The sequence below is a fragment of the Pristiophorus japonicus genome, chromosome 19 (genome assembly GCF_044704955.1).
Source record: "Pristiophorus japonicus isolate sPriJap1 chromosome 19, sPriJap1.hap1, whole genome shotgun sequence".
Taxonomy (NCBI): Eukaryota; Metazoa; Chordata; class Chondrichthyes; family Pristiophoridae; genus Pristiophorus; species Pristiophorus japonicus.
Window position 1 is genome coordinate 34,051,768 of NC_091995.1, and position 25,205 is coordinate 34,076,972.

Here is a 25,205-nt window from a genome sequence, read left to right on the forward strand (position 1 = left end):
GGTGCATCTGTCCTCCCTGGGGATTTGTAGTGATATTTCTCCAGCAACTTGAGGTGTCTACTGTACATGGTCCATGTCTCTGAGCCATACAGGAGGGCAGGTATTACTACAGCCCTGTAGACCATGAGCTTGGTGGCAGTTTTGAGGGCCTGGTCTTCAAACACTCTTTTCCTCAGGCGGCCGAAGGCTGCACTGACGCACTGGAAGTGGTGTTGGATCTCGTCGTCAATGCCTGCTCTTGTTGATAGGAGGCTCCTGAGATAAGGAAAGTGGTCCACGTTGTCCAGGGCCACGCCGTGGATCTTGATGTTTGGGGGCAGTGCTGTGCGGCGAGGACAGGCTGGTGGAGGACCTTTGTCTTACGGATGTTTAGCGTAAGGCCCATGCTTTCGTACACCTCAGCAAATACGTCAACTATGTCCTGGAGTGCAGCCTCTGTATGTGCGAAGACGCAGGCGTCGTCCGCGTACTGTAGCTCGATGACAGAGGTTGGGGTGGTCTTGGACCTGGCCTGGAGATGGCACAGGTTGAACAGGTTCCCACTGGCTCTGTAGTTTAGTTCCACTCCAGCGGGGAGCTTATTGACTGTGAGGTGGAGCATGGTGGCGAGGAAGATTGAGAAGAGGGTTGGGGCGATGACGCAGCCCTGCTTGACCCCGGTCTGGACATGGATTGTGTCTGTGATGGATCCGTTGGTAAGGATCACGGCCTGCATGTCGTAGTGGAGCAGGCGGAGGATGGTGACGAACTTTTGGGGGCATCCGAAACGGAGGAGGACGCTCCATAGACCCTCGCGGTTGAGAGTGTCAAAGGCCTTTGTAAGGTTGAAGAAGGCCATGTATAAGGGCTGGCACTGTTGCCTGCATTTTTCCTGTAGCTGTCGCGCTGCAAAAATCATGTCCATTGTGCCCCGTAGGGGACGAAATCTGCACTGTGACTAGGGGAGGAGTTCCTCGGCCACGGGGAGAAACCGGTTGAGGAAGGCTCTCGTGACGACTTTCCCAGTGGCTGATAGCAGGGAGAATTCCTCTGTAGTTGCTGCTGTCAGACTTGTCCCCTTTTTTAAAGATGGTCACAACTGGGGAATTAATAGTAGGGAACAGGGAACAGGCAGAAACGCTGAACAAATATTTTGTATCAGTCTTCATGGCAGAAGACACTAAAAACATCCCAATAGCGGATAATCAAGGGGCTATAGTTAGGGAGGAACTTAATACAATCACTTTCACTAATGAAGTAGGACTAAGTAAAATAACGGGACTAAAGGCGGACAAGTCCCTTGGACCTGATGCCTTACATCCTAGGATCTTAAGAGAAGTGGCTGCAGAGATAGTGGATGCATTGGTTGTAATCTACCAAAATTCCCTGGATTCTGGGGCGGTCCCAGCAGATTGGAAAACTGCAAATATAACGCCCCTATTTAAAAAAGGAGGCAGACAAAAAGCAGGAAACTATAGACCAGTTAGCCTAACATCTGTGGTTGGGAAAATGCTGGAGTCCATTATTAAGGAAGCAGTAGCGGGACATTTGGGAAAGCATAATTCAATCAAGCAGAGTCAGTATGGTTTTACGAAAGGGAAGTCATGTTTGACAAATTTGCTGGAGTTCTTTGAGGATGTAACGAGCAGGGTGGATAAGGGGGAACCAGTGGATGTGGTGTATTTGGATTTCCAGAAGGCATTCGATAAGATGCCACATAAAAGGTTACTGCACAAGATAAAAGCTCACGGGGTTGGGAGTAATATATTAGCATGGATAGAGGATTGGCTAACTAACAGAAAACAGAGAGTCGGGATAAATGGGTCATTTTCCGATTGGCAAACAGTGACTAGTGGGGTGCCGCAGGGATCGGTGCTGGGTCCTCAACTATTTACAATCTATATTAATGACTTGGATGAAAGGACCGAGTGTAATGTAACCAAGTTTGCTGAAGATACAAAGATGGGCGGGGAAGCAAATTGTGAAGAGGACGCAAAAAATCTGCAAAGGGATATAGGGCCAAACTTTCGGCTTCATTATAGGCGATTTTCTCGGCGTTGCGGCTGTTTATTGCCTGGCGAGAGTTTGCACTCAAGTTTTTTTATATGGTTTCACCCACATCAGAAGTCGCTCGCCGGGACCAAACTGCCCACATGCAACGCCGAGAATAACCGCCAGGATGTAAGTTTGGGCCTCAACCGCCGGTGTCCAGATAGCCGAGAGAAAGCTGCTTTTACAGGGCGGTAAGGGGGGGCCCTACAAAGAAAGGTAAGTGAAAGGTTATTTAATTATTTATTTTAATTTTACCACGGCTATTAGGCTTAAAACTGTCTTGGGAATGCGTTGTATGTGGGGTTTTTTAATGATAATTTTTTATTTAGGTTTTCCCCACTCCGTAGGCCCAATCGCAGGCTCGGCCTAAGTTTTTGCACTTACCGTCCATTCCAGTAACGACCACCCATTTGGCTGACTTTCCGCTTAGCCGCCGAGAATGAATGTGCAATGCCGAACTTTTTCGGCAAGCGATCGTTTCCACACACCTTTTCCCTAAAAATGCAAATTCTCGCCCATTTTTTTCGCCGAGCGTTAGCAATGCTTCTCAGCAGGCAATCAGGCGTTGAGGGCCTTTATGGAAAGTCTGGCCCAAAGACAGGCTAAGTGAGTGTGCAAAAATTTGGCAGATGGAGTATAACGTGGGAAAATGTGATCCACTGGCAGAAATAACAGAAAAGCAAATTATAATTTAAATGGAGAAAAATTGCAAAATGCTGCAGTATAGAGAGACCTGGGGGTCCTTGTGCATGAAACACAAAAGGTTAGCATGCAGGTACAGCAAGTGATCAGGAAGGCAAATAGAATGTTGGCCTTTATTGCAAGGGGGATAGAGTATAAAAGCAGGGAAGTCCTCCTACAACAGTACAGGGTATTGGTGAGGCCACACCTGGAGTACTACATACTGTTTTGGTCTCTGTATTTAAGAAAGGATATACTTGCATTGGAGGCTGTTCAGAGAAGGTTCACTAGGTTGATTCTGGAGATGAGGATAGGTTGACTCGTTTGGACCTCTACTCAATGGAGTTCAGAAGAATGAGAGGTGATCTTATTGAAACTTATAAGATAATGAGGAGGCTCGACAAGGTGGATGCAAAGAGGATATTTCCACTCATAGGGGAAACTAAAACTAGGGGACATAATCTTAGAATAAGGGGCTGCCCATTTAAAACTGAGATGAGGAGAAATTTCTTCTCTCAGAGGGTTGTAAATCTATGAAATTCACTGCCCCAGAGAGCTGTGGAGGCTAGGTCATTGAATATATTTAAGGCGGAGATAGACAGATTTTTGAGTGATAAGGGAGTAAAGAGTTATGGGGAGCGGGCAGGGAAGTGGAGTTGAGTCCATGATCAGATCAGCCATGATATTGAATGGCAGAACAGACTCAAGGGGCCAAATGGCCTACTCCTGCTCCTATTTCTTATGTTCTTATGGTCTTATGTTCTTATGTTATAACATACTGCGATACACCACACTCCTCACCATAATACACTCTGATATATCACGCCTCTCACCTTTACATACTGTGATATACCGCACCCCTCACCGTAACATACTCTGATATACCACAATGCTCACCATAACACACTGTGATATACCAAACCAACATTATACCATTTTTGTCAAATATTGTCCAGTGTTACTAACAGACGAACACTCCTTCCCCTGAATCTGTTCACATTGTTCAACAGACAGCGCTAATTATAGAATGTGATTACATTATTATCTTCCACATCCATGATATCACATGGTCAGCCTGAAATTCATTAATTGACTGGGAGTCGTCAGCGGGCGAGGGGGTGATCTTTACAACCAGCATCGCTGAATAGTAAGCGGAACAAATCTTCTCCCACATCAGCAGCCAAATACGAAAACAGTTTCGAAATAAAATCCACAACATTGGGTGTCGGAGCTACTACACCTCTGGTGGGCGATCTCCTCGCAGCGCCTCAATCTCTGTCTCTGCTGTGGCTTGGCGGAATCCCCGCAAACACTGATCTTGCTGGACCGTCACCATAGTTACAGAGCCCCACCGGTCAAAACCCCGAGGAATTCCTCCTCCACCCTGGCTCAATAATTCAAAGTCATTGCTGGCACCAAAAGCCTTTAAATATCCAGTAACTTCAGTGTCAGCTGTGGCTCAGTGGGTAATACTGTTCCCTCTGAGTCAGAAGGTTGTGGGTTCAAATCCCACTCCATGGGACTTAAGCATGATGAATCTAAGCTGACACTCCAGTGCAGTGCTGAGGGAGCACTGCACTATCGGAGGTGCTGACTTTTGGATGCGACATTAAACCGAGGCCCTGTTTACCCTCTCAGGTGGACATAAAAGATCCCATTGTACTATTTTGAAGAAGAGCAGGGAGTTATCCCTGGTGTCCTGGGACCAATATTGATCCCTCAATCAACATAACAAAAAAACAGATTACCTGGTCATTATCACATTGAGGTTTGCTGTGTGTAAATTGGCTGCCGCGTTTCCCACATTACAACAGTGACTACACCCCAAAAGTACTTTATTGGCTGTAAAGCGCTTTGAGACGTCCGGTGGGTGTGAAAGATACTATATAAATCCAAGTCTTTCTTTCTTTTAATTGAAATGAACTAAAGTAAATAGGACAGGAAAACAGGAGCCTAATGCTAAAAGCTTTTTAATGTGTTAAAAAAAATTGTTGTGGCGATGTGGGCGTCGCTGACAAGGCAGCCATTTTATTGCCCGCCCCCTAGTGGCCAAGTGAAGATGGTGGTGGGCCTTGGTCTTTGATGCAACTGAGTGGCTTGCGAGGCCACTTCAGCGGGCAGTTAAGAATCAACCATGTGTGGGACTGGAGGGACAACACGGTCAGGACAGCAGGTTTCTTTCCCCAAGGTGAACAATTTGAGGTTTTTTACGATAATCCGACAACTTCATGGTCACTGTTACTATACCTGCTTTTTACTGTCAGACTATTAAAAAATAATAGTGAATTCAAACTCCCTTTTCGCATTCACCTAGATTATCCGTCCAAGACCTCTGAATTACTGACCCAGTAACATAAGCATTGCACTGGGCTCCCTCTGAAGTGCACTGACATCTAGACTTGACTATTCCAACGCACTCCTGGCTGGCCTCCCACGTTCTGCCCTACGTAAACTTGAGGTGATCCAAAACTCGGCTGCCCGTGTCCTAACACACTAACTCACATCAAGTCCCACTCACTTGCCACCCCTGCGCTCGCTGACCTACACTGGCTTCTGGTTAAGCAACACCTCGATTTCAAAATTCTCATCCTTATTTTCAAATCTCTCCATGGCCTCGCCCCTCCCTATCTCTGTAATCTCCTCCAGTCCCACAGCCCCCGAGATGTCTGCTCCTCTAATTCTGCCATCTTGAGCATCCCTGATTATAATCGCTCAACCATCGGTGGCCGTGCCTTCTGTTGGCTCGGCCCCAACTCTGGAACTCCCTGCCTAAACCTCTCTGCCTCTCTACCTCTCTTTCCTTCTTCAAGACGCATCTTAAAACCTACCTCTTTGACCAAGCTTTTGGTCACCTGCGCTAATTTCTATTTACGCAGTTCGGTGTCAAATTTTTACTTTCATAATACTCCTGCGAAGCGCCTGGGGACATTTCACTACATTAAAGGCGCTATATAAATACAAGTTGTTGTTGTTGCTATACCCTGAATTGTCACATCACTTGGTGCGATAAATGGCTTGGAGCTAAATGTAGGTGTTATGTATGTATGTCGACCTTACCCAAATATAAGACTTGCCACTAGGGGGCACACCTGTGGGAGACCTAAGGGTCACCTGTGCACCCTGGGGCAAGCAGGTATAAAAGGTGACTCACCATGCTGCATCCTCACTCTGGAGTCTGAAATAAAGAAATAAAGAGACCAAGGTCACAACAGTTTGAGCTTGTGATATAGTCCTATGGATTTATTCTGAACATAACAAATTGGCGACGAGTAATGGATCACGAACTTTCGCGCGGTAATGGCTGCCATTGGTATTCTTGAGAGATTTGTTGAGGGTGATGATTGGGAAGCCTTCATTGAGCGCCTCGACCAGTACTTTGTGGCCAACCAATTGGACAAGGCTGAGATGGCGGCCAAGCGCAGGGCGATTCTCCTCACCGTATGTGGGTCATCGGTATATGGCCTCCTAAAAAACTTGCTGGCACCGGTCAAAATAACGGACAAATCTTACGCAGCTGTGTACGCTGGCTAAGGAACATCTCAAGCCAAAGGAGAGCATCCTGATGGGCAGGTACCACTTTTACACGCACTGTCGCTCCGAGGGCCAGAACGTGGCGAGTTTTGTCGCCGACCTAAGACGCCTTGCGGGGCAGTGTGACTTTGCACGATCTTTGGGGGAAATGTTGTGGGACTTTATCGTGCTTGGAATTGGCCATGAGATCATCCTTCGCAAACTGCTGTCTGCTGAATCCCTAGATCTGAGCAAGGCCATCACGATAGCCCAAGCCTTCATATCCACAAGCGATAACACAAAACAGATATCTTCACAGAATCGAAGCTCTCAGGCGAGCACCGTGCACAAAATAATGTTTGCAGCAGGCAGAACGGCACAGGGCAGCGCCCACCCGATTGCAGAGGTCAGACCTAGGCCTAGAGAGACTCAGAGTCCGCCGTGGGGCGTGAATGCATAGCCATTAGCACCATGTTGACGCTGTGGGGGCAGCCATAGAGCTCATCAATATAGATTCAAGCCCTATGTGTGCCAGGGCTGTGGAACAATGGGGCACCTCCAGCGAATGTGCAAATGATCTCTGACTCACCATGTGGCAGAGCCAGGAGAGGACGACCGATCCAGCGAGGGTCACGATGAACAAGCAGGACAGGCAACTGAACCCGAGGATGAAGAGGAAGTATATGGAATACACACCTTTACCACCAAAAACCCTCCGATAGTGTTAAAAGTTGAACTTAACGGCACTCCAGTCTCCATGGAACTAGACACGGGAGCGAGTCAATCAGTCATGAGCCAGAAGGCATTCGAGAGGCTATGGAGCGATGAAGCAAAACGACCCGAGCTGATCCCGATTCAGGCAAAGCTGCACACCTACACCAAGGAACTGTGACCAGTTATTGGTAGTGTGGACGTAAGAGTATTCCATGAGGGAGCAGTGCACAATTTACCACTGTGGATTGTTTCAGGTGGTGGGCCAACGCTGCTTGGCAGGAGGTGGATGGGGAAGATTCAATGGAACTGGGAAGACCTCTGTGTACCCTCTCCGGCGAACGAGGTCTCCCCCTCTCAAAGGTCGAGCAAATCCCCTCTTCCAGCTGAACCAGGCATCGAAGTGCAGATCCATTTGCAAATCCCCGAGGCACAGGTCGCTCATCACGACCACGAGGAAGTAAAGTTCAACCGAGCAGCGATACAGGCGCGGTACCCACCATCCGAAGCCGCCGACCCCTTTGCAACGATGGAAGAGGCTCCAGGTCGACCATGCACAGTGGGACTCCGGCCGAAATGATCTGAATGCATCTTCCTGATGCCAGAGGCAAAATACCTGGGGAGGAAGATCACGGCAGTTGGCATCACGGACACGGACAATTAGGCGTCCAGACCATGGGATGAGTAGGCGTCCAGACCACGGGACAAAGGTGCGTCCAGACCACGGGACAGAAGTATGTTCAGATCACGGGACGAGAGAGCGTCCAGACCATGGGACGAGAGACCATCCAGATCACGGGACGAGAGAGTGTCCAGATCATGGGATGAGAGAGCGCCAGACCACGGGATGAGAAGGCGTCCAGACCACGGGACAAAGGTATGTCCAGACCATGGGACGAAAGTATGTTCAGATCACGGGACGAGAGAGCGTCCAAACCATGGGACGAGAGACCATCCAGATCACGGGACGAGAGAGTGTCCAGATCATGGAATGAGAGAGCGTCCAGACCATGGGACGAGAGAGCGTCCAGATCACGGAAAGTCGCCACAATGGAACAGAGGAAAGTGTCGCCTAGCAAGGAAGACAACTGGGTTTGGGGCAAAGGTAAAGGGGTGGCTGCGGTGAAGGCCAGGAACCCACCACAAATAAATTGTGTGCACCATGTAACCCATGTGAGCGGTCTTTCGTGGCCAATGATGTACCATTGTATCGGGTTGGGGGTACCTTACAACAAGCCAAAGTAGCGGGCGAACACCAACCGGTCGTATATGTATCTGACAAAGTACTTGTAATAAGTGATCTGTTATTACACGGCGTCGGGTGTGTGGTACAGCAAGCCAAAGTAGCTGCCGAACCCCAACCAATTGTATATGTATCTAACAAAGTATTCGTAGCAAGTGAGACGTTACTGTATGGGGTCGGGAGTGTTGTGCAACAAGCAAAAGTAGCGGGCGAGCCCCAAACAATTGAACATGTATCAAATAAGTTAAACAAAGCAGCAGCCTGTGTTCACGGGACCAAAGAGACGTACCAAAGAGTGTCCCGATATGTGTTCGAGTCAGACAAGCTGCTCATCCCACAAGCTTGGGAGAGCAGAGGCACCGTTATTGATGCGTGGTTAAGAGAATGTCCAACACTGTCGGTGCACTGTAACATGATCCGCCACGGGCCAGAGAGCAGCACCCATGCTCTCAGTTGGCCACCGTTGCCCACCCCCGGGGTGGAAACGGCGCAGCCTGTAGACTCACTCGCGGTCGTGCAAGTGCTAGAAAGCGAGGGGGGAACCGTAACGGCCCCCCAGCTTAGGACTTGGACCAGCCAGGATCCCATGTCACCAAACTGCTAGATGGGAGGTGGCAACCTATCTGCCTAAAAGACGTTGGACCCATCCCAACGTTGCAAAACAAGGCAGGGCGGCTACACACAGTCGGTGGTCCGGGGCCCCCATTCTACGGCCCAAGGTCCACGGGGACCACTAGGCCTCCCGCCGCTACCGAAAGTCTCAAGGCCATTGCGGCCATCCTGGGCTTGCCAGACCTCAGGGTCAGTGACAATAGGCCAGAGCAGGTAGCCCAAATCACTGAACCTAGCACCACGCGTGTCACGGTAGACTCCCTACAGACCCGGCTATCCTGGGGGCTATGCAGTCACCAGACAGAATCACTCAGAACCGAGCCTTCCGCATGCCATCAGCAGAGAATGCACCATAAGTGCACGGCCCCTCCACCCGACATCAGAATAAGTGATGTAGACCAAGTTCAGGGCCCCAGTCGGGCCACAAGCACTGCATTAGCCAAGGGGGGGAATGGAGTGTATGTGATGAAAACAGAGCGCTTGATTGTGAAACCATATCGGGCGAACAAGTAAAGCAGTGGGACGAGAACAAACTGCGAACGACAGGTAACCAGGAACCACACTGAAAGGACCTGGCCCCCAGTGACCCACCAACATGATCAACTTCACCATCAACCACAAGGATGAACCCACCATGTCAGGACTTCAACCCAGATGATCAACCCGGGGCGCGGGGCGCCAAATCGCCTCAATTTGCAAATAACTAGCACACTAAGACTTTGTGGGGGAGTGATGTTATGTTTGTATGTAGACTTTACCCAAATGTAAGACTTGCCACTAGGGGGCACACCTGTGGGAGACCTAAGGGTCACCTGTGCACCTTGGGGCAAGCGGGTATAAAAGGTGACTCACCATGAGGCCTCCTCACTCTCGAGTCGGAAATAAAGAGACCAAGGTCACAACAGTTTGAGCTTGCGATATAGTCCTGTGGATTTATTCTGAACATAACAGTAGGTTTCACTGGTGATGTTCGCAGACGAATGTTTAATGCGTTTGTGAGGCATTAGTCTCTGTTATTTAAGCAGAGACCTCAATCCATTTATTTTAAATGGATTAACACTACAGGCTAAATAGCAGCCGGCAATTTCAGACCAGCATGTTAAGTATTTATCCGCTCACATCACAAAAGTGATTCCAAGGCTATTATGGTCGTTGCTTCACAAGTAGGAGCTCAGCATTTTTTAAATGAAGAAAGATGAATTTCTGAAAGGTTTAAGTTTTGAGGACGGGTTGCATAAACTTGGTTTGTATTCCCTTGAGTTCAGAAGATTGAGGGGTGAGCTCACGGAAGTGGTCAAAATGTTAACAGGATTCGTTAGGGTAGGCACAAAGAAACTATTTCTTCTGCTGGGGGGCCGCGGGCCAATCCGGAACAGGAGAGTTTAATCTTAAAATTAGAGCGAGGCCACTGAGGAATGAATTCAGGAAGCAGGGGTTGAAATTCGGTTTCTCATGCCTCCCGTTATCACCGGAGAGCGGCGGCTACGGGCGGCTAAGTACTTACCGTCGGTGGCTCACGGTAAATTTAATTGGGCGGTGGGGGCGGTGCCAGGATGTACCGCTGCGTGCACGGACGCCACCCACGTGGTGACATCATCGCGCGTGCAACGCCCCCTTGCCGCCGCCGCTGCGGTATTCGGTGAGCACGGTGGCCTTACCGGCAGGGGTCCGTACAGCCTGGGAAAGGTGGCAGGAGGTCGGGGGTCCCGGGGCGGGGCCGTCCAGGGATCAAAGTAAGTGGCTATGTTTATTTTTTTTTTGCATTTAGCTATTAATGGGACCAGTGGGGAATTGTGGGTGAGAGAAAGCGCGGGAAACATTTTTTTTTGTCATTTTTTTTTTCTTGCCGCCATCAGGAAATTCGGTCGGCCTCCTGAGATGCCGCTCGATTGGAGCCCCAAGGATGAGTGTGCAATGCCATTTGCCACACTGCTCTCTCACCTTCGGGTGGCAAAACTGAATTCTGCAGTTTGAGGTGGCAACCTGGCGTTAAAATCAGCATTCAGCCAATGTCACCAGCCCAAAAAACCGCAGCACTGAATTCTGACCCAGAAAACCTATTTCCTCTGGTGGGGGCGTGTGGGGGTGGGAGTGGGGGGGGAGTGGTCCACGAAAGGGATTATAATCTTAAAATTACAGCAAGGAATTTCATTCAGGAATGAAAGCAGGAAGCAGTTTTTCCACACAAAGGATAGTTCGGGAATCTGAAACTCTCTCCCTCTAAAGGCTCTGGATGTTGAAGCTTTCAATTGGAGATCGGTAGATTTTTTTAAATTAGGTACGGGTATCACGGAATATGGAGCTAAGGTAGGTAAATGGAGTTAAGCTACAATTCGGCCATGATCAGTTCAAAACGGCTCGAGGGGCTGAATGGCCTGCTCCTGTTCTTATGTTCCTAATCCAATTTTTTTTTAAATCATAAAATCCAGGCCGACTCTCCCAGTGCAACACTAAGGGTGAGCTGCACTGTCGGGGGTGCCGTCTTATGGATGAGACGTTAAACCGAGGCCCCGTCTGCTCTCTCAGGTGGACGTAAAAGTTCCCGCGGCACTATCTTGAAGAAGAGCAGGGGTGTTGTCCCCGGTGTCCTGGGTCCATTAGTTATCCCTCGCCCACCATCACGTAAAAATAAATACAGATTATCTGCCTATTGTCAAGTTGCTATTTGTGGGATCTTGCTGTGCGCGAATCAGCTGCAGCGTTTCCCACATTACAGCAGTGACTGTACTTCAATTGGCTGTAAAGCCCTTCGGGATGTCCTGAGGTTGCGAACAGCGCTGTATAAAATCATGAGCCCGAATCAGAAGCCATCATCGGCGATGAACAGCGGGTAAACAACTGGAATTACCAAATTGGAAAAGGAGCACAGAGTTGAAACCACAACGACAAAAATAAAATCAGAACATCAGGATTGTCAGCTGATAACCGACTGGGGCCTGAAGACCCTGGGCCTGGGGTGGGGTGCAAATGGGGTGGGATTCCGGAGGACCAGATTTTGGGGTGGGACCCATTTCCACCCAGATCTCCCTCTATTCAGCCGACAGTGGGGGTCGCTATATAAATGTGAGTTCTTTCTATTTTTTTTTTAGAAACAAAATTGACCGGTGTCCTGGGGCCAATGTTTATCCCTCAATCAACATCACAAAAACAGATTATTCGGTCATTATCACATTGCTGTTTTCCGGGATGCTTGCTGTGCGCAAGTTGGCTGCCGTGTTTCCCACATTACAACAGCGACTGCACTTCAAAAGTACTTAATTGGCTGTAAAGCGCTTTGGGGCATCCGGTGGTCGTGAAAGGCGTGATATAAATGTGAGTTATTTTTTTTTTAAGTATTTAGGGTTGGATGAGCTTTCAGAGATAGAGCGGGGCAAAATCATGGAGGGGGTTTGAAAAGCAGGGACCTGTATAAAACCCTAGAGCTAGAGTCATCCACAGCTAGAGTACTGCGTGCAGTTCTGGTCACCACATTACAGGAAGGATGTGATTGCACTTGAAAGGGTACAGAGGAGATTTACGAGAATTTTAGCTATGAGGAAAGATTGGGCAGGCTGGGTTGTTTTCTTTGGAACAGAGGAGGCTGAGGGGAGACATTATTGAAGTGTGTAAAATAATGAGGGGCCTGGATAGAGTGGATAGCACGGACCTTTTTCCCTTAGCAGAGGGGTCAATAACCAGGGGGCATAGATTTAAAGTAATTGGTAGGAGATTTAGAGGGGATTTGAGGGGAAATGTCTTCACCCAGAGGGCGGTGGGGGTCTGGAACTCACTGCCTGAAAGGGTGGTAGAGGCAGAAACCCTCACCACATTTAAAAAGTACCTGGATGTGCACCTGAAGTGCCGTAACCTTCAGGGCTACGGACCGAGAGCTGGAAAGTGGGATTAGGCTGGATAGCTCTTTGTCGGCCGGCGCGGACACGATGGGCCGAAATAGCCTCCTTCTGAGCTGTAAATTTGTATGATTCCATGAAAACAGGGATGTGGATTTTACAATTGAATGCACTGGGGGTGGGGGTGTGGGTGGGTGGTTGGTTGAGCAGGGTGGCAATCTAGGTCAATGAGGATGGGACAGGAATGTTTTGTCGAGCGAGCCAGAGGATCGGGCGAGGGTTCTGACACGCGAATTTGCAGTGTGCAGGGAAGAGAAGAACATTTCTAGACTCCAACAAAATAAACACTGGCTCCAACTTTGTCATTACAAGAAGCGATCGTTAATTACAGTCCCTATCATAGAAAACCAGAAACTCTTCAACATCATTATAGTTATAAGCTCAAAGGAAAAAACTCAACTTGCAAATAAACGTCCTCGAGCAGAATCTCTTCCTCACACTCATATATAAACATGTGCTCATTATTGCTCCCTTCTCATTGGAGAAATCTTATAAAACACTCTCTGTGTAACATATCCTTCAACGTAGTACTCTGTGGTGTAATGTTACCACACATTTTATGGCTTCTTTGCATTTAGAGAGGCCACGGAAACCCCCTCACGAGGAACATATTTTCTCCTGCGTTGCTGCCAAAATCCACTTTGGAGCGAGCAGGTCCGACCCCTTCCCGCAACAAGAGCGTTCACAGCAGCGGGGGCTTCATTTTAACCTGATTCGCCGGGCGGAAATCCACCCTCCCCTCGGGATCGGGCGGAATGCCGGTTTGACATCCCGCCCGCTGACTTCGCTAAAACCGGCTCTACCCACCCCCCACCCCATCAGTGTAGGGGATGGGGGGGGGGGGGGGGTGTGGCTAGAGAGTAGTAGTGAGGGGTAGGTGCTGGTTGAGGGGGTGGAAGGGGTTGGGGATGGCAGGGTTAGGGGTGCAGGTGGTGGGATGGAGGTGAGGCACGGGGGGGGGGGGGGGGTGGGTAAGGGGCTGAGAATGGGCTATGGGGTAAGTAGTGGGGGAGTGGGTGGGGGTGTAATGGGGTGGGTGGGCGATAGGTGGGTATTAAGGAGGTGGGGAGTGTGGGTAGGAGTTCCAGACTGGGGGGTATAAGGGCTGGGGAGGGTGGGGGATGTAAGGGCTGGGCTGGGGAGGGTGGGGGGTGTAAGGGCTGGGCTGGGGAGGGTGGGGGGTGAATGTAAGGGCTGGGGAGGGTGGGGGGTGTAGGGACTGGGCTGGGGAGGGTGGGGGGTGCAGGGGCTGGGCTGGGGAGGGTGGGGTGTGTAGGGGCTTGGGGCTGGGGAGGGTGGGGGGTGCAGGGGCTGGGCTGGGGAGGGTGGGGTGTGTAGGGGCTGGGTTGGGGAGGGTGGGGGTGTATGTAAGGGCTGGGGAGGGTGTGGGGTGCACGGCTGGGTTGGGGAGGGAGGGGGGTGTATGTAAGGGCTCGGGAGAATGGGGGGTGTAAGGGCTGGGGAGGGTGGGGTGTGTAGGGGCTTGGGGCTGGGGAGGGTGGGGGGTGTATGTAAGGGCTGGGGAGGGTGGGGGTGTATGTAAAGGTTGGGGAGGGTGGGGGGTGCAGGGGCTGGGTTGGGGAGGGTGGGGCGTGTATGTAAGGGCTGGGGAGGGTGTATGTAAGGGCTGGGGAGGGTGTATGTAAGGGCTGGGGAGGGTGTATGTAAGGGTTGGGGAGGGTGGGGGGTGTATGTAAGGGCTGGGGAGGGTGTATGTAAGGGCTGGGGAGGGTGTATGTAAGGGTTGGGGAGGGTGGGGGGTGTATGTAAGGGCTGGGGAGGGTGTATGTAAGGGCTGGGGAGGGTGTATGTAAGGGTTGGGGAGTGTGGGGGGTGTATGTAAGGGCTGGGGAGTGTGTATGTAAGGGCTGGGGAGGGTGGGGGGTGTATGTAAGGGTTGGGGAGGGTGGGGGGTGTATGTAAGGGCTGGGGAGGGTGTATGTAAGGGTTGGGGAGTGTGGGGGGTGTATGTAAGGGCTGGGGAGGGTGTATGTAAGGGCTGGGGAGGGTGTATGTAAGGGCTGGGGAGGGAGTATGTAACGGCTGGGGAGGGTGGGGGGTGTATGTAAGGGTTGGGGAGGGAGTATGTAACGGCTGGGGAGGTTGGGGGGTGTATGTAAGGGTTGGGGAGGGAGTATGTAACGGCTGGGGAGGGTGGGGGGTGTATGTAAGGGTTGGGGAGTGTGGGGGGTGTATGTAAGGGCTGGGGAGGGTGTATGTAAGGGTTGGGGAGTGTGGGGGGTGTATGTAAGGGCTGGGGAGGGTGTATGTAAGGGTTGGGGAGTGTGGGGGGTGTATGTAAGGGTTGGGGAGTGTGGGGGGTGTATGTAAGGGCTGGGGAGGGTGTATGTAAGGGCTGGGGAGGGTGTATGTAAGGGCTGGGGAGGGAGTATGTAAGGGCTGGGGAGGGAGTATGTAACGGCTGGGGAGGGTGGGGGGTGTATGTAAGGGTTGGGGAGGGAGTATGTAACGGCTGGGGAGGGTGGGGGGTGTATGTAAGGGTTGGGGAGGGAGTATGTAACGGCTGGGGAGGGTGGGGGGTGTATGTAAGGGTTGGGGAGGGAGTATGTAACGGCTGGGGAGGGTGGGGGGTGTATGTAAGGGCTGGGGAGGGAGTATGTAACGGCTGGGGAGGGTGGGGGGTGTATGTAAGGGTTGGGGAGGGAGTATGTAACGGCTGGGGAGGGTGGGGGGTGTATGTAAGGGTTGGGGAGGGTGGGGGGTGTATGTAAGGGTTGGGGGGTGTATGTAAGGGTTGGGGAGGGTGGGGGGTGTATGTAAGGGTTGGGGAGGGAGTATGTAACGGCTGGGGAGGGTGGGGGGTGTATGTAAGGGTTGGGGAGGGTGGGGGTGTATGTAAGGGTTGGGGAGTGTGGGGAGGGTGGGGGGTGTATGTAAGGGCTGGACTGGGGGTGCGGAAGCGGCGATTAGTGCAACAATCACAAACAAGTCACACTGGACCATCAGTGGGTCACTGAACAGACCCACGGCGAACGTCAGCAATCAATGAAGCGAACACGGTGCTCTTGGGTTGTAAGAGGTGAGAGCGAGCGGTTGGCCACACTTACGTCTCCACCGAAGCGGTTAAACTGTACAGATCACATTTTTGTCTTTTTTTCTTCAAAAAGAGCCAGCCGAGAAACACAGGGGCCGAATGTCACTGAACACCCTCCGGCGAAACTTCCCATCACACCGAGCGGAAGGCCCAACACGTTATCGAAACCGAAAACCTTCATTGGGAAAAAAATAGAAGAAATCTTCCCACAACACTGTATCAAAATATACACGCACAGGGGTAAATATTTTCTTCGAAAAAATATACAGGCTTCTGAATGGTCGAGTGTTTTGGTAAGCATTGGAAGTTTTACAACTGCAGGACGCAAAGCTTGAGGGGCTCAGCGTTTTTGCCGCCGTCGCTCTCGCCCGGGCTGAAGTAAGGGAAGAGTCTTTCGCTGAAGGTGTCGGTGAAGGTGTAGATGACGGACATGTCGTCGGCATCGTAGAAGGAGACGTGACCCCTCTCGTAGTCCAGGAAGACCCCGATGGTCTTGGGCTTGGCCCGCAGCGAGAGGAAGGCCGAGGGGGTGGACAGGGCTTCGTACTCGTTGCCGTTGCGGAGCCAGATAGTCCAGAAGCCGTCCTCGGGCGACAGGATGATGTTGCCCTTGCGGCTGACCGACTCCTTGGCCAGGCCCACGTCCCACATGGTCTTGTTGCCCACCTCCACCTGCCAGTAGTGCCGGCCTGCCCCGAAGCCCTGTGCGGACAGCACGCTCACGCAGTCGTCGAAGCGCTCGGGGTTGTCGGGCAGGTCCTGCCAGGTCTCGCTGAGCCGCACGCTCCGGAAGTCTTCGGAGATCAGGAGCTCGGGGTGCGCCGTGTTGGGCTCCAGGGTCAGAGCGGCCGGGACTGAGAGAGAGAGAGAGAGAGAGAGAGAGGGGGGGTACGCACGGGAAGACAATTGTTAATGGACATGCTACCTTCCCCGCTTAGTGTGCGCACTAGGCCCGTGCAGCAGAGCTGGTCTCCTGTCGTCCTGGTTAATCCTCGTCACTGGACCAAGACCTAGCTCTGTCAAGCCCGTGTGGTGGCTGGTGTGCAACGGCCACCACACGTTAAAACAATCCACGCACAGGCATCTTCCACCCTTCTGGATGTAGTACGGGATTGGAATATTAGGTCCTACATTGAGTCACCTGTGAACTCATCCCTTTTTGGCGTGGAAGCAAGTCATCCTCGCTTCGAGGGCCTATGATGACTGAAGTCTCTTGCGTCCACGCCCAGATAGAAAAAGGAAGGACTTACTTTTATATCACGCCGTTCACGACCACCGCACGTCCCAAACAGCTTTTCAGCCAATGAAGTACTTTTGGAGTGTGATCACTGTTGTAATGTGGGAAACGCGGCAGCCGATTTGCGCACAGCAAGCTCCTGCAAACAGCAATGTGATAATGACCAGATAATAATCTGTTTTTATTGTTATGTTGATTAAGGGATAAATATTGGCCCCAGGACACCGGGGATAACTCCCCCCGGATATTCTTCGAAATAGTGCTGCGGGATCTTTTACGTCCGCCCGAGAGAGCAGACGGGGGGGCCTCGGTTTAACATCTCTTCCGAAAGACGCCACCTCCGACAGTGCAGTGCTCCCTCAGCACTGCACTGGGAGTGTCAGCCTAGATTTGTATGCTCAAGTCCCTGGGGTGGTACTTGAATCCATGAGAACTGGTTGTCAGACAGGAAGCAAAGAGTAGGAGTAAATGGGGACTTTTCAGAATGGCAGGCAGTGACTAGTGGGGTACCGCAAGGTTCTGTGCTGGGGCCCCAGCTGTTTACACTGTACATTAATGATTTAGACGAGGGGATTAAATGTAGTATCTCCAAATTTGCAGATGACACTAAGTTGGGTGGCAGTGTGAGCTGCGAGGAGGATGCTATGAGGCTGCAGAGCGACTTGGATAGGTTAGGTGAGTGGGCAAATGCATGGCAGATGAAGTATAATGTGGATAAATGTGAGGTTGTCCACTTTGGTGGTAAAAACAGAGAGACAGACTATTGTCTGAATGGTGACAGATTAGGAAAAGGGGAGGTGCAAAGAGACCTGGGTGTCATGGTACATCAGTCATTGAAGGTTGGTATGCAGGTACAGCAGGCGGTTAAGAAAGCAAATGGCATGTTGGCCTTCATACCGAGGGGATTTGAGTACAGGGGCAGGGAGGTGTTGCTACAGTTGTACAGGGCCTTGGTGAGGCCACACCTGGAGTATTGTGTACAGTTTTGGCCTCCTAACCTGAGGAAGGACATTCTTGCCATTGAGGGAGTGCAGCGAAGGTTCACCAGACTGATTCCCGGGATGGCGGGACTGACCTATCAAGAAAGACTGGATCAACTGGGCTTGTATTCACTGGAGTTCAGAAGAATGAGAGGGGACCTCATAGAAACGTTTAAAATTCTGACGGGGTTAGACAGGTTAGATGCAGGAAGAATGTTCCCAATGTTGGGGAAGTCCAGAACCAGGGGTCACAGTCTAAGGATAAGGGGTAAGCCATTTAGGACTGAGATAAGGAGAAACTTCTTCACCCAGAGAGTGGTGAACCTGTGGAATTCTCTACCACAGAAAGTTGTTGAGGCCAATTCACTAAATATATTCAAAAAGGAGTTAGATGTGGTCCTTACTACTCAGGGGATCAAGGGGTATGGCGAGAAAGCAGGAATGGGGTACTGAAGTTGCATGTTCAGCCATGAACTCATTGAATGGCGGTGCAGGCTAGAAGGGTCGAATGGCCTACTCCTGCACCTATTTTCTATGTTTCTATGTTTCTATGACCTTCTGTCTTGCCGAAACTTGCTGGTCTTCCAGAGCAAGGAGATGTCCACGTCTGCGTGTTGCAGACTGGCACAATCCAAGATCCAGGAGTACGTGCTGAGGGATGCACTAAAAATTGGTGCAGTCGCCGCAAAGGCACGGTGGGGAAGAGCCACAGTTTAAAGCCCTTCCTCCACGGTAAACCCAGGGGCAGGAATCAGTATAAAACTCCCCTCGGCTGTACTTGTAAACCTTTGTATACATAGAGCACCATGATCTGAAAACACCTATGCAGTGCCATGTATAATGCAAGTTCAGCAACTGTTTAGTAATGTATGTTGTAAAGAAATGTAACTGTCCCCTCACTCATTCCGTGTACTGTATAGTGCCACATGTAACGTAATTTGATGACTGTATTACAGTGTATCCTGGATTGTACTGAATTGTACCCTGAAATGTAAAGCAAGCAAATGTACTGAATGGAACTGCCGTTAGCATCCAAATGTATTGTATGGAATCGCTGACCGCATCCAAATGTACTGAACTGCCTTCCAATGCGGCTGACACAAGGGAGAGTCAACCCGTGCCCAAGGGAAAGGACGGAAGCCTTTTGCCACCTTGGCCATCTGGTGGTTAGTTTGACACTGTTGGACAGCTTTGGTTGCCTTACTTTTAAAGTGTCAGCCGTGGCTCAGTGGGTAGTGCTCTCGCCTCTGAGCCAGAAGGTCGTGGGTTCATAGCCCCACTCCAGGGACTTGAGGCAAGAAACTTGTCGCGTCCCTGTTGGGCCGTTAAATTGTGAGAAGTTGAAAAGGTAGCGCCGGGCTCTAATCTTTCTCTCCTCCAGCGATACTCAGCTTTAGCACTCCAAGAGGGAAGGGGAGCTCTGAATCAAGCACGAACCGCTTCTCTGAGGGTGCTCAAGGCGGGGCAGTAGCGGCAGAGCGCTAAACAATTTCGAGCACGTTGGTAACGGCATCAGAGGCTGCTTCCGTCGCTTAAAGGGAAGGGCCAATAGTGCTGGACAAGCTGCTTGTGGCAGTTCTGTTCTGCAAGGTGATCGGAGCGACTGCCATTGCAGCCCCAAACACTCTCACATCGTGGAGGGCTCGGACATCTTGCACCAGTGAAACATAAAAAGCTTTGCGCAGGCACCAGACTGGTGCAAATAATGAAGGTTGCACAAGTTGAAAGCCGTTCCCTTTAATTGCCACTCCCCAAGCGGCCAGCCGAGTTCACGACGCTTCCGCTTGCTGGCGTTGTTGGCGCGAGGCGATGCAGCAGGGGGCGAGAGTCAATCTTACATCCAGGGCGATAAATGGGGCGCTGCGTCATGATCTGCGAGGCACTAGAGGCCCAGGCGCTACGAGTTAGCCCCAGCACTAAACCTGCTCTGAAGTTCGCGGGCGTCACTAATGGGAGGCGCTAGCCTACCGAATTTCTAGCCTTTGAGCATGAAAATCTAGGCTGACGCTTCCAGTGCAATGCTGAGGGAGCACTGCACTGTTGGAGGTGCCGTCTTTCGGATGAGACGTTAAACCGAGGCCCCGTCTGCTCTCTCAGATGGATGTAAAAGATCCCATGGCATTTTTCAAAGCAGAGCAGGGGAGTTATCCCCGGTGACCTGACCAATATTTATCCCTCAAATAACATGGTTAAAACAGATGATCAGGTCATTATCACATTGCTGCATGTGGGAGCTTGCTGTGCACAAATTGGCTGCTGCGTTTCCTACACTACAACAGTGACTACGCTCCAAAAGTACCTCGTTGGCTGTAAGGGGCTTTGGGGCGTCCTGAGATTGTGAAAGGCTCTATATAAACGCAAGTCTTTCCGTCTTTTTTCTTTGCTTTTATTCCTTTCTTCCTCGGCCCTCCCCCTTGTCTCTGTCTCTGTACTTGCTGAAAAGCTGCTTTATCTCTAACATCTTTTGGTGAAAGGCCATTGACCTGAAACGTTAACTCTCCTCTCTACCTCTCTCCACAGATGCTGCCCTGACCTGCTGAGTATTTTCCAGCATGTGCTGTTTTTACTTTGAAACCCTTCAATCCTCACTCAGTCAACGTTTACAGCCAGCCATGCCTGAGGTTAGGCCCCGGGAGGCCTGTGGAACAGCGAGGCCTACATGCAATTGGCCATCGGTACATGGGTCATATCATCACATCCAGCAGGAAAACTAACAATTCCCCTCTACCATCAGCAAAGCAATATTACCTGGACTGATGATGCTGAACATCCGTCTCCATATGATGAGCTGCAGGGGGCCACCAAACTCGCCAAGGAGCAGCTTGAGAGGAACCTCGGCTGGTTTCTTAAACTTCACGTAGGACCTTTGAAGGAATACATTGTTTTTTGTTTGAAAACACGAATCACTGAAAGTTAACATGCAGGTATAGCAAGAAATTAGGAGAGCAAATGGTATGTTGGCCTTTATTACAGGAGGATTTGAGTATAAGAGTAAAGATGTCTTACTACAATTATATAGCACCCTGGTGAGACCACACCTGGAGGATTGTGTACAGTTTTAGTCTCCTTACCTAAGGAAGGATATACTTGCCATAGAGGGAGTGCAACGAAGGTTCACCAGACTGATTCCTGGGATGGAGGGTTTGTCCTATGAGCAGAGATTGAGTAGACTAGGCCTATATTCTCTAGCGTTTAGAAGAATGAGAGGTGATCTCATTGAAACATATTACATTCTTACAGGGCTTGACAGGGTAGATGCAGGGAGGATGTTTCCTCTGGCTGGGGAGTCTAGAACCAGGGGTCACAATCTCAGAATAAGGGGTCGGCTATTTAGGACTGAGATGAAGAGAAACTTCTTCACTCAGAGGGTGGTGAACCTTCGGAATTTTCTACCCCAGAGGGCTGTGGAGGTTCAGTCATTGAGTATATTCAAAACAGAGATCAATAGATTTTTGGATATTAAGGGAATCAAGGGATATGGGGATCAGGCGGGAAAGTGGAGTTGAAGTAGATCAGCCATGATCTTATTGAATGGCGGAGCAGGCTCGAGGAGCCAAATGGCCTACTCCTGCTCCTATTGGTTATGTTCTTATGTTCTAAACAGTTTTCTTCCTCCTTTAAATTTCCATTTCAAAAAGACTTGGGGAGGTTAGTCATTGGTCTGGAAGGGTGGGGGGGCATCAGCGTGAAATGGACGGTATCAAACCCCATGCACGTTATACGCCCCGCCCTCATATTCAACGGCGCTGCCTGTAACGGGACTGAGTGTCGGGCGGGCTTTACAACGGGCGGTGGATCCGATACCGCCTGTTTCATGTTGCCGCCCGCGACGAATTTCGAACCTCTTGCCAGCACACGCGTGCGGAGAAAGATGAACATCAACCGGAGCTGGGTGTGGCAGCATGGAATGAGCAGAGGCATCGACAGGCTGCTTTTAGACAACAAATCTCATCCCCCAGGTCTAGCAGGGAATGGTCGCACAGACCCAAGGATCCGATGGGCACGCGACGTTTCAGGGCGGCAGCAGAGAAAAGGCCAACGTTGGACGCATGCCCGTTTTGGGAGAAAAATGGGTGGGCGCATTAACCTGGTTCTATCGTTGGACATTGCCAGGATGTGCAACGCAATATCTACAGGTCATGATCAAAACATAGAGGGCAGTTCAGTCATCCAATGAGGGAGCCAAGCTCAAAGAGAGTGCATCTCCGAGATAAAGCCACAATATCGCAGCCTCAATTCTCCCACTCGCACTCCCTGGAGGTGTAGCTCACCATTGGGGTTGGTTGTCTCGTCCAATAATGGCAGATACCTCTTATGTTGCATTTCGAGAGCCACTACTACTTATATTATGGATTAATATGGAAATGGACAAATTTGTAGCTGTGAGGGAGAATACTGAACCAACTACACCTATAGTTGGCCTCTTTGGGGTGGAAATTTGGTCACGCCTCTATTGCGGTGTTAACCCGGGCTGAGCGGTAAATTTTGCGCCGGGAAATGGTTAGCGCCTGACCACAAAATTTACCAGCTGGGCCCTGAGTGTGGGGCGGAGCGCTAAGGGAGGCATTCCACACCTCTTTTAGGCCGGCTGAGCAAGTGAAAATCCCGATAAATAACTCACGCCACCACAACATAAATCGCAAAAAAAAAAAATCAATCACACTTACCTCAGGTCGACATTATTTACCTCACTGCAGCCGGTACAGCTTGGATCGGCCGTTTTCACAGGCAATCCCCGCAGGGCGCGCTCCTGGGCGCTACAGGTCGGGAGCAATCCAAATATGAGCCGGTCTCGCAACCAGGGAGGGGCGTTGTACACCGGCTCGCCACTTCCGGGTGGTAATGCTCCTCCCCCTGTCGAGACCGGCACCGAAAGTCCCAGCGAGGCGCTGGAAGCTGGCCACCACCCGGAAGTGCTCACCGCCGCCATTGCTGCCCCTCCGGGACGCTAACAGGGGCGGCGGAAGACCAAAGATCCTGCCCCAGAGTCCAATATTCGACATGGCTATTGAAGCTTGAACGGCCTCTTAGTTTTGGAATTCTAGATTTTGCATTAATTCATCTTCGGGATGTGGGCATCGCTGGCAAGGCCGGAACTTATTGCCCATCCCTAGCTGCCCTGAGAAAGTGCTGGTGGGGCTTCTTCAACCGTTGGTAATGGTTTGATACAACTGAGTGGCTTGCAGTTGGTTCAGAGGATCAGTTAAGAGTTAATTATTGGAGATGACTGGAGTCACACATAGGCCAGAGCAGGCAAGGATGACAGGCTCCGTTCCCTACAGGACATTAATGAACCTATTTTACAACAATCCGATAGCTTCCTGGTCACGTTTACTGATACACACTCTTTATTTCCAGGTTTTTTGAACAGCATATCAAAATTGCCATGGTGAGATTTGAACCCAGGTTGTCCGGATTACAAGACCAGTGACATAGCCATTACATTACCGTACCCTTGATCTAACAGCACTAGGAGCCAAAAGGTATAAGAAAGCAGGGTGGGGTATATATCGCAGCCATGATTTGCAGACTTGGTCTCAAGGCAAGAGAGGGTAGAAATGGCCTGAGGGAGTCTTGTACATGGAGCTACACAATGAGGCAATGAAGCTAATCAGACCCCTGTCATCTCCAATTGTGAGGTTAATGAGAATTACATCATCGCCAAGAGTGAGGTTAATGAGAACTCCATTACCTCCAATAGTGAGGTTAATGAGAATTCCATCATCTCCAATAGTGAGGTTAATGAGAACTCCATCATCTCCAATAGTGAGGTTAATGAGAACTCCGTCATCTCCAATAGTGAGGTTAATGAGAATTCCATCACCTCCAATAATGAGGTTAATGAGAATTCCATCACCTCCAATAGTGAGGTTAATGAGAATTACATCATCTCCAATAGTGAGGTTAATGAGAATTACATCATCTTCAAGAGTGAGGTTAATGAGAACTCCATTACCTCCAATAATGAGGTTAATGAGAATTACATCACCTCCAATAGTGAGGTTAATGAGAATTTCATCACCTCCAATAATAAGGTTAATGAGAATTCCATCACCCCCAATAGTGAGGTTAATGAGAACTCCATCACCTCCAATAGTGAGGTTAATGAGAATTCCATCACCTCCAATAGTGAGGTTAATGAGAACTCAGTCATCTCCAATAATGAGGTTAATGAGAACTCCATCATCTCCAATAGTGAGGTTAATGAGAATTCCGTCACCTCCAATAGTGAGGTTAATGAGAATTCCATCACCTTCAATAGTGAGGTTAATGACAATTCCATCACCTCCAATAGTGAGGTTAATGAGAACTCCATCACCTCCAATAGTGAGGTTAATGACAATTCCATCACCTCCAATAGTGAGGTTAATGAGAACTCCGTCATCTCCAATAGAGAGGTTAATGAGAATTCCATCACCTCCAATAGTGAGGTTAATGAGAACTCCATCGCCTCCAATAATGAGGTTAATGAGAATTCCATCACCTCCAGTAGTGAGGTTAATGAGAATTCCATCACCTCCAATAATGAGGTTAATGAGAATTCCATCACCTCCAATAGTGAGGTTAATGAGAATTCCATCACCTCCAATAATGAGGTTAATGAGAACTCAGTCATCTCCAATAATGAGGTTAATGAGAATTCCATCACCTCCAATAGTGAGGTTAATGAGAACTCAGTCATCTCCAATAGTGAGGTTAATGAGAATTCCATCACCTCCAATAGTGAGGTTAATGAGAATTCCATCACCTCCAATAGTGAGGTTAATGAAAACTCCGTCATCTCAATAGTGAGGTTAATGAGAACCTAGTTGTAATGTGTGCACCTGCGAGTAAGCTCACAGGTTTGTGGAGCTGTTGAAAATAAGTTTAAAAAAAACAAAAAAAGGGCAGTTGAAAAATGTTTGGAGTGTCCCCCAGATTGGGGGGCACTTGATCTAATGTTTATTTTGTTCCCCCCCCCAAAAGAGTTGTGGAGCTGTTGGAAAAAAAAGTTTAAAAAAAACAAAAAAAGAGGGCAGGTATAAGTGTCTGGAGTGTCCCCCAGATCGGGGGGCACTCAATCTAATGTTTGTTTTGTACTCCCTAAAAGAGTTGTGGAGCTGTTGTAATTTGATTTTATATGTTTTAAAGTTTAATTTGTTTTAATTGCCGGGTTTTAGTGTCCCCCTCCCCTTTTATAGAGGGCACTTGTAAATTATATGATTTTAATGCCCCCCCAAAAAAATCACAAAAAATCCCACAAAAAAAAAACCCA

The 25,205-nt window shown here is 49.9% G+C and overlaps 1 protein-coding gene across 1 annotated transcript; it reads left to right on the top strand.

The window, feature by feature from the left end:
• The first annotated feature begins 23,019 nt into the window (after positions 1-23,019).
• On the top strand, positions 23,020-24,759 carry LOC139230169 (uncharacterized). Its single transcript, XM_070862010.1, has 2 exons — positions 23,020-23,034; positions 23,590-24,759. The coding sequence occupies exons 1-2, from the start codon at positions 23,020-23,022 to the stop codon at positions 24,757-24,759; spliced, it is 1,185 nt and encodes a 394-aa protein (XP_070718111.1).
• Positions 24,760-25,205: the final 446 nt, after the last annotated feature.